Raw genomic sequence first — 13,554 nt, 5'->3', positions numbered from 1 at the left:
TCAACTCCCCAAGTTAACTCTCTTTGGCTGCAGAAGCCACCATTCACAGAAACTCGGGGCACGTTCCTTGTACCAGCCACAGGTATAGGTCCCATCTCCTGGTTTTCAAACCTTGGACTACAGGCCTTTAGTCCTCAGAGGCTGGGGGAGGAGGTGCCATCAGTACACTCAGTGCAATTTATAGCAGAGACCTTGGACACGTAGCGTAGGGTAGCAGAAAAGCTGTCAGCTCATCTCCCCTGAGCCGGCTGTTCTTTCTGACTCTGTCTAGGAATAGTTGGTGGCTGCATCTCATCCTAAAAGCCCAGGCATGTATAACTGAGTTCTGTCCCTTCTCCATGGATCCTGAGGCTCTGCCCTGCTCTAGCATGGACCTAGGGTGTAGGAAGCTTCCCGACTCAGTGCAGCATAGCTCTGCCATCCATCGTCCACCCCACCTGCAGTAAGAGGGTCCCAGTCTCTGTCTGCCTGGAGTCCTCCACAGCATGGGCTCCACCCTGAAACCTGTGCATTGGATGTCCTGGGAGACTCTGGTCTGACCAGCAATATAAAGTACCCAACAAGTACCTTAGTTGAAGTTGTAAGTTATCAGTAAGCGGTTAGAGAAGATGGCTTATTAACCACAGATTAATAAATGTGCCCCCTGTATCATGAACAGAAAGTTAACAAACCTTCATGGAGAGAAGGTTTGCTTTATTTTTCTTTAAAAAAAAAATTCAAGAACACTTTTAAGGAATAAAGTAAGATGTATAAAATAAAAAACTTGTGCAGCAGTTGTGCTCAGTCTGACAGTGACATACATACCCACATATGCCCTAAAGCTCCCGCCTTTACTTACGAGAGAGTTGTATTACTACAATTTGTTATATATATATGCTTCCTGTCACTGAAGTTTTAGAAATTAAGATGTTCATGTAATACATAAAACCACAGAATACTACTTGGAAAAGTAGTACTATAGAAAAGTCAAATCACATCAACAGGGGTGGAACCTGGAAGGCATGATATCAAGTAAAATGTGTCTTGCCCAGGAACACAAGTATTTCATGATCTCAGTCATGTGTGGAATCTGAAAAGCTGAGGCTGTAGGAGTGGAAAATAGAGCAGGGCCTGAAAGTGCCTGGGAAGGGTGGTGGGAAAGGCAGTGTCCATAGCTGTGCGTCCATCATAGCTGAACAGCAGTAAGAGGCTTGGGATGCTACTGGTGTCCAGCAGGGTGACTGTAGCCAGAGCCAGTGTGCTGTGTACCACAAAAAGCTAAAGAAAGAAGTTTGAGTGATCGGTGATGGAGCAGATAGGACGTAAGCACTGTATGATAGCTGTGTATCAAAATGCCATGTGGCAATCAGTGAATACGCACATCATATTTTTACACGTAATTTAGAAATAAACGTGAATGTAGAAAGCAAAGTGTCCTTGTGTACATAAGCTAGTGTGGAGGTGTGCCTCCAGGTTATCCTGACCCATACACCTAACATTTATTAACAGTGGGTTCATAATCTGTTTGGTGCTGTGCTAGGCAAATGTCCGCGATCTCCTGTCACAAAAAAGGCCATCTTGATATTAACCAGCTGCCTCTTCTCTTCTCCGGTAGATCAGTCAAGATCTTCCAGAGGAACAGTGAGAAGGGAAGGTGTGAGACTCGTTAGTGGAATTGCCTTTTCTGTTTGTAGAGGCTGTGCACTCCCGCAGTACACCATTGAACCGTTAGAGACAGAAGTGGCCCAGGCAGATCCACGTGACTCATAGTCGGGGTTGTTCATTTCCAGGCCTAAGGCCGGAGAGTTCTGGGAGTGCTGCTGTAAGCTGCAGTCCCAAGGCCACGGGGCCTGTGGTTCAGTGTCTCAGGGATAAAAAGTGATGCTGTCTGAACCCAAGGAGACAGAGACACAACGAACAGCACCTGCCCAGTGAGGACAGGCTTCCTGCTTCCTTAGTCAGATACACGCCAGCCTTCCGTGAAAATGCCCTTACCACCACACACACCAAAGGCATTGCTAGTTCTCCAGGATCCCTCATCCTGGGAAAGTGAATGCCTAAAATCAACCATCACTCTCATAACTGGAAAAGCGAGGCAGCATTATTTGTTTACTTGGTTAAACGGTAAGACCTCACCAGGTACTGGTGGTCACGCCTTTAATCCCAGCACTTGGGAGGCAGAGGCACGTGGAGCTCTGAGTGTGAGGCCAGCCTGGTCTACAGAATGAGTTCCAGGACATGAAAAGAAAGAAACGGAAGGAAGGAAGAATGGAAAGAAGGGAGGGAGGGGAAGGAAGCTAGAACAGAACCTGGTGGTTCCTATAGACATGTGGGTTTGCGTATTGTTGGGCATATCCATTTTAACAAGGCACAAGTGTTTATGTCTGTATTTAGTATTTGATTCTTCTCTGATTAGTTATAGAATGATATTCCTAACCTGATTTGCTCTTGGATTATCTATAAGTAATAGAGCTTGTTCACATTTCTTCACAGATCTGTTCTGTTGAACCACATGGCCAGAGAGCACGCTTTCAATATTGGCCTGCCAGACAACATTGTAAACTGTGCTGAATTCCTATGCACATTACAGAAGAAACTGGACAAGTAGGTGCTCTCTCACAAAACACAGCCCAAGTCAGTCAATATAGACATGCTGAATATTTAAAGGTCATTTTAATAATTTAATTTAGAATTAAAGAAATGAAAGTTACCTTTTTTTGGTATTGTGTGCATTTTGTCTACATTATCTTGCCTTCTGCTGAGTTTTTAAATTATTGCTTTAAAATGCATGACTTATGCCAAACAACATATAAGCTATATTATAAAAAAATATACCCATCATGTATTTTACTTGCTTTTCTCAGACTGTGACCAAATACCTGGCAGGTCACACCCTAAGGAAGGAAGGGTTTATTTTGGCTTATAGTTCCCAGGGATGCCAAGCACTGTGGTAGGGAAAGGAACAAGAGGAGCCCGGTCACAGTGCTTGCACAGTCTAGAAACAGAGCAGTCCTTCCCACAGTTGCAGCTAAACAGCCAAGTTGGCCAATTTAGGCTGCTGCAAAGCAAAGCAAACCATGCTTCCTACAAAGCCAAGTAGGTACAGGGAGGGAGGGATTCATAGAAGGACCGCATTACCCTCGCTTCTTTTTTGCAACCTAAATAAATAAATGTAAAATTAAAATTAGGGTTCTTACAGCAACCGTTCAAGAGAGATGATTAGCAATGTCTGTGTGTTTCTTTTAGTCTACAGTGTTTGTACTGTGAGAAGACCTTCAGAGACAAAAACACACTTAAAGATCACATGAGAAAAAAACAACATCGTAGGATCAATCCGAAGAACAGAGAATATGACCGATTTTATGTCATCAATTACTTGGTAAATCTCATTTTTATAGTTTAAAATATGGTTGCAATACTGCACTCGAAATCTACCTACAAGCCAACTAATGTCTAGGTAAGGAGTGAATCAGTACAGAGGTTAAAAGAAACATTATCAAGAAGTGGTTACCAGGGCTTTACAAAGCAAATTTGATTGGTTGCCTTTGTTTTGACAGATGTTTCTACAGTAAAGATGACAGATATTCTCTAAGAATGCAGTGTGACAGCAACTAGAGAAAACAAACAATATTTCATTATCTACATACCATTCCACATTTGTCTTCTCTGTAGCTTGAGTCCAGAGGTTTGTTCATTCTGTTTGTAAAAGCCATTTATTGAGCATTGGCTGTGCTAGATGCCACACAAGATAACTCTTTAAAAGCAAATTCTTTACTCTTCTTCCATCTTCCCACTAAATGGTCCCCCCACCCCTTATTCTCAAGTAAAACGTGTGTCCACATCGTTGTCTGCTTCTTTTTGTGGGAAGTTTCAGAGAAACTGTTCTAGAGTTTCAGAGAAACTTTACTAGGGAAGTATTTTTTATTTGTTTGGTGGCCCATGCAGGGATTTTAAATGTCCTAACGGACAAAGTCTATCCTGTCTGCTGCCCGCTGGGGATTTGTCCTTTGGGGACAAAAAGAGGTATTCAGCTAGAGACAAAGTCACTGGAGTTATTTACAATCCTGGGAGGGGATTTTGGACTGACATAATGACTGGAGAATGCTGCCAGACCTACCCTCAGTCCCCCAACCTTTTAGTTGTATATCATGAGGTATGTTACCATCCATAGAAAGGATTAAGTCTACAGAAAGATGAGAGTTCTGAGTCTGATGATTTCTAAAGCAAGAGGTGTTTGTTTGTTTGTTTGTTTGTTTGTTTGTTTTTCCCCTCTCAATACAAGTACATTAAAATCCAAACCTGTTGATTTGGAAAGACTAAGTGAGTATTGTCAGCCACTTCATGTGTTGGATAGAAAGCCGTATACAGGTTTGTTGGAACTCTCTGTTCTGATGTGCACTTTTTATGTGTTGTAACTTAGTCATGCAGCGTCAAACTGAAATTCTCCTCAAGAAGTAAGTTTAGCCTGTATGACTCGGGGACCTTGCCAAGGTTTACTACCAGCCCCTAGGCAAAGGCACCACCCGAGCCCTTCAGTCTTTCAGTCTTGTCTTAAAATGATGCAGTCATGACTTCCTAGAGTGAATGCTGCTTCCAGGCCCAGCCCACTCCAACAGGAAGTGGACTCCTGCACTGTCTGGAGTCTGCGGCTGCTGCAGCAAGCTGTAAACACAATTTAATAGTCCCTACTTCCGAGGCCCTTAAACATGCAAGAGCTGCGAGTTGGCAGGAAGCTGTGTAGCTGGAGCCTGTATCTAGGTGGGAGACTTCAGAGGGCCCGCACACTCACATTCTGCTGGCCTTTTGTAAATGACTGCTAACTACTTCTTGATCCCTGAGCATCAAGTGGTGTGACTGGCCGTCAAGCTGAAATTATTGCTGAGTGCCAGCTGTCCCCAGGGGGAACATGATGGATTGTACTAACCACAGATTTGCCCGTTGCAGTTCGTGGCTCAAGAGAAAATAATGATCTTAGTAAATATGAAATGAAAATGAAATCAGGTACTATTGACAAAAATCCCGTTTTTAAAATAACAGCAGCTGACAGAGATCTTTCTGCGGGCCAGACACTATGACAGGCATTTATATACTGGGTCATTTAACTGCGTCCTCAAGGCACAGGCATTAGTAAGAAAGCCTTCTTGGAGATAAGGAGATGGGGGCACAGTGAGGTTCAGTGATTTCCACACACTCACGCAGCCAGGGTGAATCAGGTACCCACTGAGACTTCATTCCCATGGTTGAGGCCATGCTGGAATCTCTGTCTCAAGGCCAAGTTCTCTCAGGAAGTGCTGATCTTGTGATGACCTGTTCTCCTGTAACAAACCAGAGAGTAAAGCTGGGTGAACTTGTGCTTTATGAGACTCGCCTACAGCCATAGCATTTTCAGCCCAAGTATTGAAGCAAATGGTTAGTAGATATAAAAATGACACACATGGCTTCCGGGATTAGGAGGGCTCAGATGCCAGCAATTCTCCTTCCCGCCCCATAGATGCTGTTGAGCAACTTTCTTAACTTCTGTAAGCCTCAGTTTCCCTGACTGTAAAGCAGAGGTTAATATTACTGCCCTTGTTAGGTTATTGGGGTTAATAAGACCATCATGTAAAGCTAACCAACTGAGAACCATTTGATACCAAATTTCCATCCTGAAGCACAAGGTGTGCCCTTTGGTGTATGTGCAGTGATTATGTCAATGCATGTGTGTGTCTCAGTGGGATCATATAATAAATGCTATTTAAGTTTATGTGTATATGATTAGGAAAAATGTATTCTCATATAGTAGCATTTTTAAAAAATGATTCAAACACTTGAGATAGAGACAGAAGAAAGCAATCATGTCCCTGAGGTATTGACTATCCTGAACTAAAGAAGCATTTACCAGGCGTGTCAGCCTTCGCAACATCCTAGCAGTGCTGGAAGAGTCTGGGAATGAGTAAAAAGCACAGTAATACTTAGGCTGTACATATAAGAGACAGTTTCAGATAATATTAATACATCATTAGAGAAACATTAAAGCCAGCAGTTTCTCAGCAACATTATAGTTTTATTTTAGACATGTTAATGAACAGTATTTAATGTGAAGAACAAGTCATTAACAGGAAGAATAAATTCTCTAAAAATTTGCCTAAGTGATAAGTAGAGATAAAACCTTACTTTTTCAAAATAAGAGAAAAAGCATGAGAGACATCTGTGGCTTATTCCTCACAAGGACATGGGCAAATGACAAAACTCTGTTAGTAGTCTGTGCTGTGTCCCTTCTGGCCTGTTCATGCACTCCACATACTTTCAAGTCAGACTTTAGGAGACTAAGGCAGAAGGAAGCATTTTGCAAGAGCACTGGCTCTCTACTGAGAGTTCTGAGACTGGAGTGAGCGCATTTGATGAAAATCCTCTCCCAGACCAGCATTCAGCCTGGTCTTTGGGCTCTGCAGTAGTGATGCAAGCATCCACTGAGGAGCTTTTTGCTCCGTTTCAAACTCTTCTAGCATCTCCAGGGCATCCTGGATATCCTAGCAAGATGCCGGCCAGCAGTCAACAAAGATGGGAGAGCAAGGGATAGAGGCTGCTTTCAGCTTCTGCTCATGTGAGGTAATTTCCAGGTTGAGAAGCTGACATTCATTTCTGAATATAACAGACACACAGAGACTCTGTTGAATAGTCGGGATCACTTACCTCAAATCTTGCTTTGTTCCCTCATCAGTGGGAAACCAAAGTGCAGTAATTAGGAGTACTTGTTAAGAGACAGCTCTCTCTCAGTTTCTCCAGCAGATACTTCAGCCCTGGGGAGAGCAAATCGCTTCACATCACTGGGCTCCAGCCACATGGTCCTAAGGCACCCATGCTTCAAGCCCAGAGTTGTCTAAAGGAAACTAGTTCTGTTACATTTTTATCATTTGGTCTGTTTTATTTTATATTATTTTATTTTGTCTTAAAATACACAAAGCCGCATAGATGTAGTCTCCTAGCCTAAAGAGTTTTGTTATATTCTTGTAAATCCTTCACATATAAAGATGTGTCTGTTCCTCTGTCTCATGAGTGTGTGTGTGTGTCTGTGTGTCTGTGTGTCTCTGTGTGCTAGATGGCAGGGTCCTGCTTGAAGGAGATCATTTCCCCTTTCTTCCTTCATCCCCTCGTTGCTCACAGACCATCTGATGCAGAGGTTTGAGGGGGTGTTTTGAACATCTTTACAGACATGCCTTCCAAACTTTGTTTTCCTGGTGTTCCTAGCTTTCCTGACGTGACTCATTAGCACAGTGTCTTAATTGGGAATCATGTGCCTTGTTTGTTCCCATGTTCTCCCCCTTAGCTCTTGTCCTTGAGCAAAGTACTTTAGAAAGCCTAGGCCACCATCAAATGCGTACGGCTGATTTCCTAAAATAGTAAGGAAAATAGATTCTCCTCTTGTTTGCTAAATTTTAAGAGTTGTGCTATGAAGACAAAGCAGCACAAGTTAGAGTGAACACTCAGAAAGTTGCAAAAGTGTGCTTGAGTTACAAAGGGGGAAAGATGTGTTTTCCTTTTACGCAGAGCGTTTGTTGATAGCCTCATCCACTCATTCTCGTACCATGGTAACATCACAGATGGCCTCTCCTGTGATGTCCTGTAGCAATAAAAGTATGGCCATAAATCAAAGACATCGAGTCTGCTGTGAACATTCTAACATATTACCAAAAATTATTGCAGAGATCCTGTTTACAGTGCTTGAGGTCCTATAATGAGGCTCAGACACTGAAGATGACTCTTAAAGTACATTATAAAGTTCAAATTGTCTCTAATGACAGTATGGTGGATCCCGGCATGTCTGAGTTTATGCTTTGTTTGGCTGATAAATAATGACAGTCTCAAAGCCTCTCATTAAGCTGATGAATGATAGATTTTCTTCCTCCCCTAAAGCACAATGGTGCACATAGTTCTTTGTTTTAGCTAAATGAATGTCTTTATTTTAGGGGGAAGGCATGTCCATTGCTGAGAAAAATCTTGGTTGCAGTATTCCAGAAGAAAGACACTGAGTGAGAAGGATGGCTGTGCTTCTAGCCAGCCAGGCTCTGCTTGACCCAACCTGGGTCAGCTCTTTGAAAAGATGCCCAATGACGGGCTTTGGCCTCCAATGGCTTTGGTATACTGTTTGCTTTGGCAGATTTGAGTGAGAGAAGACAGGTCACAAAGAGGAAAAAACAGTTCAAAAGAGAAAAAGAGAAAACAGAAATGACTGGACTAGAATAAAGTACCTTAACCATCCTTCTAGGTGGGTTTGCTGACGCTGACCTGCCACACAAAGGCCCAGAAAAGTGGAAGTTACCTACTAACTGTTAAAAGTAGAAGGTTTGAGTAGGGGCTGGAGAGATGGCTCAGCATTTAAGAGCACTGGCTGCTCTTCTAGAGGTCCTGACTTCAATTCCCAGCACCCAGGTGGTAGCTCACAGCCATCTATAATGGGATCTGATGCCCTCTTCTGGTGTGGAGGCTCTGTATGCAAACAGAGCACTCCTATACATAAATAAATAAATCTTTAAAAAGGTTTGACTAGATATTGAATAGCTATTCATATCCTTTATAGACATTGTTTAATTACCTCACAAACCCTTTCTGAAGTAAGATCTAAGCTGACCTCAAATTTTCAGTTACAATTTAAAAAAAAAAGAATTTTTTTTTTAGTATCAGCTGTGGAGAGAATCAGAAAATGTATCCAGGAGCAAAGGCCGTGTCTGCTTGGACATTCAAGCAAATGGAAAAGACAAGCACATGCGCACAGCAGTGCTCAGAACATCACCAGTGCACAGAGGAGCAGGAAATTGGAATAGGAGCATTACTATTCTTCATTTTTCACTGTCTTATACACATACAATGTATTTTAGTCATTTTCACACTTTCTCTCTATTTTTCTCTCTCTCCCTCCGCCCCCTAAGCCCTCCTTCTCATAGTCTCCCTATGCTCCGCACCTTTATGTCTTACTTTTGTGTGAAGTTTCTTGACTGAGCATGGGTGGGAAGTTAGTCACAACCACTGAAGAAAAATCAGCTCCTCCTCCAGCAGCAACTCATTGCCTCAGTAGGGGTGGGCCTCCACCACCCATGACGAAATGCCGAGGGGCTGCATCGTTGCTGGTCCTGTGCAGTGAGCTCATGAGTGCTGTGGTTGAGCCATACCCAGAGATGCTGTTTTTATTGGAAGAGCTTCATGTTAAACCGGCCAGTCAGGGGCTGTCTGAGTGGTTGTGTTCAAGCAGAACAGTCAAGAGGAAAGCAGGTGTGCTGTGTGGAGGGGCAGCAGGAAGACCAGCCTGGCTGGAGCCTCCTGAGGAAGGAAAGGGCAGCAGGAAGTAAGGAGGCAGAAGGAGCCAGGGAGGGCATGGCAGTGCATAAACCATGGTGGGAACTCTGTTCAGCCTGTGCAGAACAGTCCTTCAGGAAGATGCCATGGCTGCTGACTGGGGAGTAGAGGACAGGAGAGCAAGAACAGAAGCAATCTTTACAAGAGTCCCACCTGCAGGCTACACACAGAAGCATGCTGCCAAGGGCAGCTAAGAGTACCGCCCAACCATAAACCACACACATCCTTAAAACATCATGAGATCTTTGCCTGTGGTGGTGTTCTCGTTGTTGTTTTGGTTTGGAGGTTCGTTTGTTTGTTTCCATGTATGTAGGTGTGCATGAAGTCTTATGTGTGTGCACATGTGTACTTGTGTGTGTGTGCACACATGCAAAGGCCTGACGTCAACGCTGAATGTCCTTCGTCATTTTTCACTTTGTTTATTGAAAGGGTTTCTCCGTGAGCCCGGGATTCACAGCTACAGCTAGCTTTCCTAGGCAGCTGGCCCCAGCAGTCCCCTGTGTGGGCTTCCCAAGTGCCCATCATGCCTCCCTGGCATCTATGTAGGTCCTGGGCAGCCAGTGCCTTATCCACTGTGCCGTTTCCTCAGCATCAAGTGGAGGCAGCCGTGGTGGTTGTTATGGTTTTGGGAGGAATTGCAACTTGATTGTGTGGTTCTCAATTGTTAACTCTGTAGAGAATAACATTGTTTTCACAAGGTCAAAAGATTTACATTATCACAATCGAAAGATTGACAATGTCAAAAGGTTGGACACACTACAAGGTGGTATTTTTCTAGGAGCTCTTGGTGGTTTTCTTTAAAACAAAACAAAATAGAAAAATACAGGTTCTCAAGTGATTCTAATATGTATTCTAATATCCAAGGTTGAAAACCAGTGATTTAAAATTAAGAGGGGAAAAGGGGGGGGAGAAAAACATGATTAGAAACAAAGAAATATTTTTACTCTTTTAGTTTGTAGCACGTTAAGATTTATTCATGTCAATCACAGCAATGAACTTTTAAATGTATCTTCCTTGTACTGCTTCGAAACCATCTGAGTGGGTTTGTTTTAGTGATGGTGGTATTTAAGTTCCGTTTTCTCACTGTTTTCGCCTCTTCTTCATACTCGTTCTAAACTGTGTTCTTCCTACCAAGGAACTCGGGAGGTCGTGGGAAGAGCTGCAGTCAGAAGATGATCGTGAGCTGCTGGACCTTCAGGAAGAGTAAGGCTGTCACTGCTGCTCATCAATCAGTGTGAGGAACAGGGTGACAGTTCCTCCATTTGGCCTATAATTTCCCTTCCAAAGAGAAAGACTAAGAAAAGAGAGTCAGTTTGAGCAATGCATCCTTTCATGAAAATGGCAAGATTTTTAAGTTAAAATAATCTTCACATAAAAAAATCCCTAAAGATACTTTTGAGTGAGATTGGTTTTGTTTTGTTTATTTTCTACTTTTTCATACAGAGAGAACATACAGTAATTATGTTAAGAACACAGATATGAAGCCAGGCGTGGTGGTACACACCTGTGATCCCAGCACTCAGGGAGGCATAGGCAGGTGGATGTCTGTGAGTTGGAGGACAGCCAAGGCTACACAGAGAAACCCCGTCTCTAAGGGGGACGGACACAGAAAATATGTATTGTCAGCATCTTAGACAAAAACCTGCTGAAGACGCTAACAGTGAGGGCAGCAACCCAATTAAGGCCTTCTGATTTCTTCATTTTCTTTGCTACCATACATAAAAATATCATCAAAGGGAATTTGGATAACGAAAATAAATTCATACTTTTAAATGACTGTATGTCCTACTGCAGTGTTAGACAGTCTGTTATGTGGCTCTTACATGCATCCCTTTGAAGTGGCACTGCCTGAGTCTGGCGGGGACTGTGGTGCAGACAGGTTAGACAGCTTGTCTCAGATGGCAATTTGAAAGAGACTTTGCCTTCCGTGCATTCAGTGACAGGGATTTCCTCTCTGCACCCATTTTCTGCTTCTTTCTTACTAATACCAAACCTGATAACCATCCGGGCTCTATATGCCATGGAAGTAAAAGACTTCCGCAGCCTTTCTTTCACTTCCTGTGGCCCTATAGCTGCGCTTTGACTGCAGAGAGTTCAGTGAGGCCACATTGCAGGGTTCAGACAGTATTTCAGTGCTGTGGTATGCAGAGCCCTGCTCCCTAGGTTGCTTCCCTCGTCATTACAACCTAAGCCCCTGAGAAGGGGCAACAAGAAAGGAAGGATTTGTTTAGGCTGATGGCTTCATGGCAGGGCAGCCATGGAGGCTGGGTTCCATCACTGCTCATGATGCTTATAATAAGTGTCCTGTCTTCAGATGAGGACACAGAGGCCTTGGACTGGAACCTGAGCAGGTATAGCCCTCTGCCTACCTCATGGCCTTCGGCTGGCCAGCTAGGCCCCATGTCTAAAAGGCCCCACAACTCCCACAACAGCTCAACCACTGGGGTTGTGAGCTGCTCAGCGTGGGTGCTGGGAACCAAACTCAAGCCTTCTGTAAAACAATACATTCTCTTAACCACTGAGCCATCCCTCAGCCCAACAGATACTGTTTTCAGGCAGCAATTGAGTTGTTCTTCAAAGTTATAGCAGATAACTTACAACTCATAATAAAGTTATAGCTAGATTTTTAATGTGCTATAAGAAATTCTCCCTATTTCTATGTAAATGTGAATTTCCTTATCTTCACAATTCTTCCCTGCTGGCAATTTTTCTGTCTGAACAACAAGAACTTGGGACTGTCTCAAGAGATAAATGCATGGAATTAGACAAAGCGGTGGAAAGAATCCTGTCTGCTTTGTTGAAGACTGACTTGTGTGTGTGCTTGCACCTATGTTTGTGGGTGGGCACTTGTGTTTGTGAACTCGATCCACAGTGGGGCACTGGGTGACCTCCCCTATTGCTCAGGCAGGACTCTCCTACCTAGAGCTCCTTCAAAGGTGGACTAACAGCCTACGTGGGGACTCTGTTACGTAGGGGTCTCACCTCCAGTCCACATGATTGTGAGCCATGTCCCCAGCCTCTGCAGGCTTTTGGAGATATAACGTTGCCCCATTTAAAAATCATCAGTGTTTCCCTCTTGAAGTGTATGAGCTGGCTTTGTGAAGCTGCCCCGCCCACCCTGTGGAGCCTAGCACCTCCAAGCTCATCCTGTGCAGGGCAGGATGGTGTCCTTTTTGAGTTAAACTCCAGAAAGTATCACACTGCTTCCCATCTCAAGTCACTGTTCAGAAGAGTAGCAAACAGGGAAAGTGGGGCAATGCCTATTGGCTGTTCTGGTCATCTCATGCATGGAATTTCAGATGCTGTATCTGAAAGTCAGAATGGGATGTGCACTCAACCCATTATGTCAAACTCAAAAGACTGGTGGCATTTACTACAAAACAGACCCCCAGTGAAATGATCATGTTCTCTGTCTTCTGTTTTTAACCTAGTGACTGGTCTGACTGGCAGGAATACCCTGTCTCTGCCGTCTGTCTATTTTGCGAACAGCAAGAGGAGACAATAGACAGATTGTATGTGCACATGAAGGTGAGATGCTTTTAGCCTTCCTTCCTTCCTTCCTTCCTTCCTTCCTTCCTTCCTTCCTTCCTTCTTTTCTTCCTTCCTTCCTTCCTTCCTTCCTTCCTTCCTTCCTTCCTTCCTTTTGTTTCACTCTGGCAGTGTGGGGCTGGGGCTCACTGGACCTCGTTCACTCGCTGTGATGCTTTATGTTGCTTGTGGAGTCAATGGGACGCACCTCCTAGGAAGGTAGACTCTGGGCATGCTTGAGGGCTTTCTGGAGTAGGTTCACTGAGGCAGTGCACAGCGCCACTCCATGGGCTGAGCAGCAGTATTTGTCACTCTCTGCTTCGTCCTTTCCCCCTGAAGGTTTGTTGTGTTGTTGGTGGTGGTGGTCAAGGGATGTGAATCTCGGCGCAGAAACAGGCAGGAAACTAACACAAACATCCTCCAGTCACTACTCCACTCCTGTCCTGGACAGTATACCAGACAGACAGGAGAAGGCCAGGTCTACCCCGGACAAGAGGGCATGGGGCAGTGTAGATGGTGACCGGATGGACCTGAGCTGAGCGAAGACGGCACAGGTCTCTGCTCCCACCCTCAACATGCTTCCCTGATAATTCCAGGCTCAGGAGGTGAGAGAGCTGCAGCCACACTGACAAAACGTAGGGGCTTCTGGGGTCTTTCTTTTGGTCATCCCTATTTTTTTTTCTGTTTTTGTTTTTTTTTAACATTTATTTATTTATT

The 13,554-nt window shown here is 44.0% G+C and overlaps 1 protein-coding gene across 2 annotated transcripts in view; it reads left to right on the top strand.

Moving 5' to 3' along the window:
- Znf277 (zinc finger protein 277) overlaps positions 1 to 13,554 on the top strand; it is a 99,516-nt gene that overhangs the window by 81,706 nt on the left and 4,256 nt on the right. For both annotated transcript variants that reach the window (XM_060367442.1, XM_060367448.1), the window contains exons 6-9: positions 2,473 to 2,583; positions 3,226 to 3,358; positions 10,445 to 10,512; positions 12,741 to 12,837. In XM_060367442.1, the coding sequence (XP_060223425.1) occupies positions 2,473 to 2,583; positions 3,226 to 3,358; positions 10,445 to 10,512; positions 12,741 to 12,837 (409 nt within the window). The remainder of the gene's footprint in view (positions 1 to 2,472; positions 2,584 to 3,225; positions 3,359 to 10,444; positions 10,513 to 12,740; positions 12,838 to 13,554) is intronic.

Source organism: Meriones unguiculatus, chromosome 1, assembly GCF_030254825.1.
Source record: "Meriones unguiculatus strain TT.TT164.6M chromosome 1, Bangor_MerUng_6.1, whole genome shotgun sequence".
NCBI classification, from domain to species: Eukaryota; Metazoa; Chordata; class Mammalia; order Rodentia; family Muridae; genus Meriones; species Meriones unguiculatus.
The sequence above is the reverse complement of the archived record's forward strand: the minus strand, read 5'-3'. Positions and strand labels throughout refer to the sequence as shown.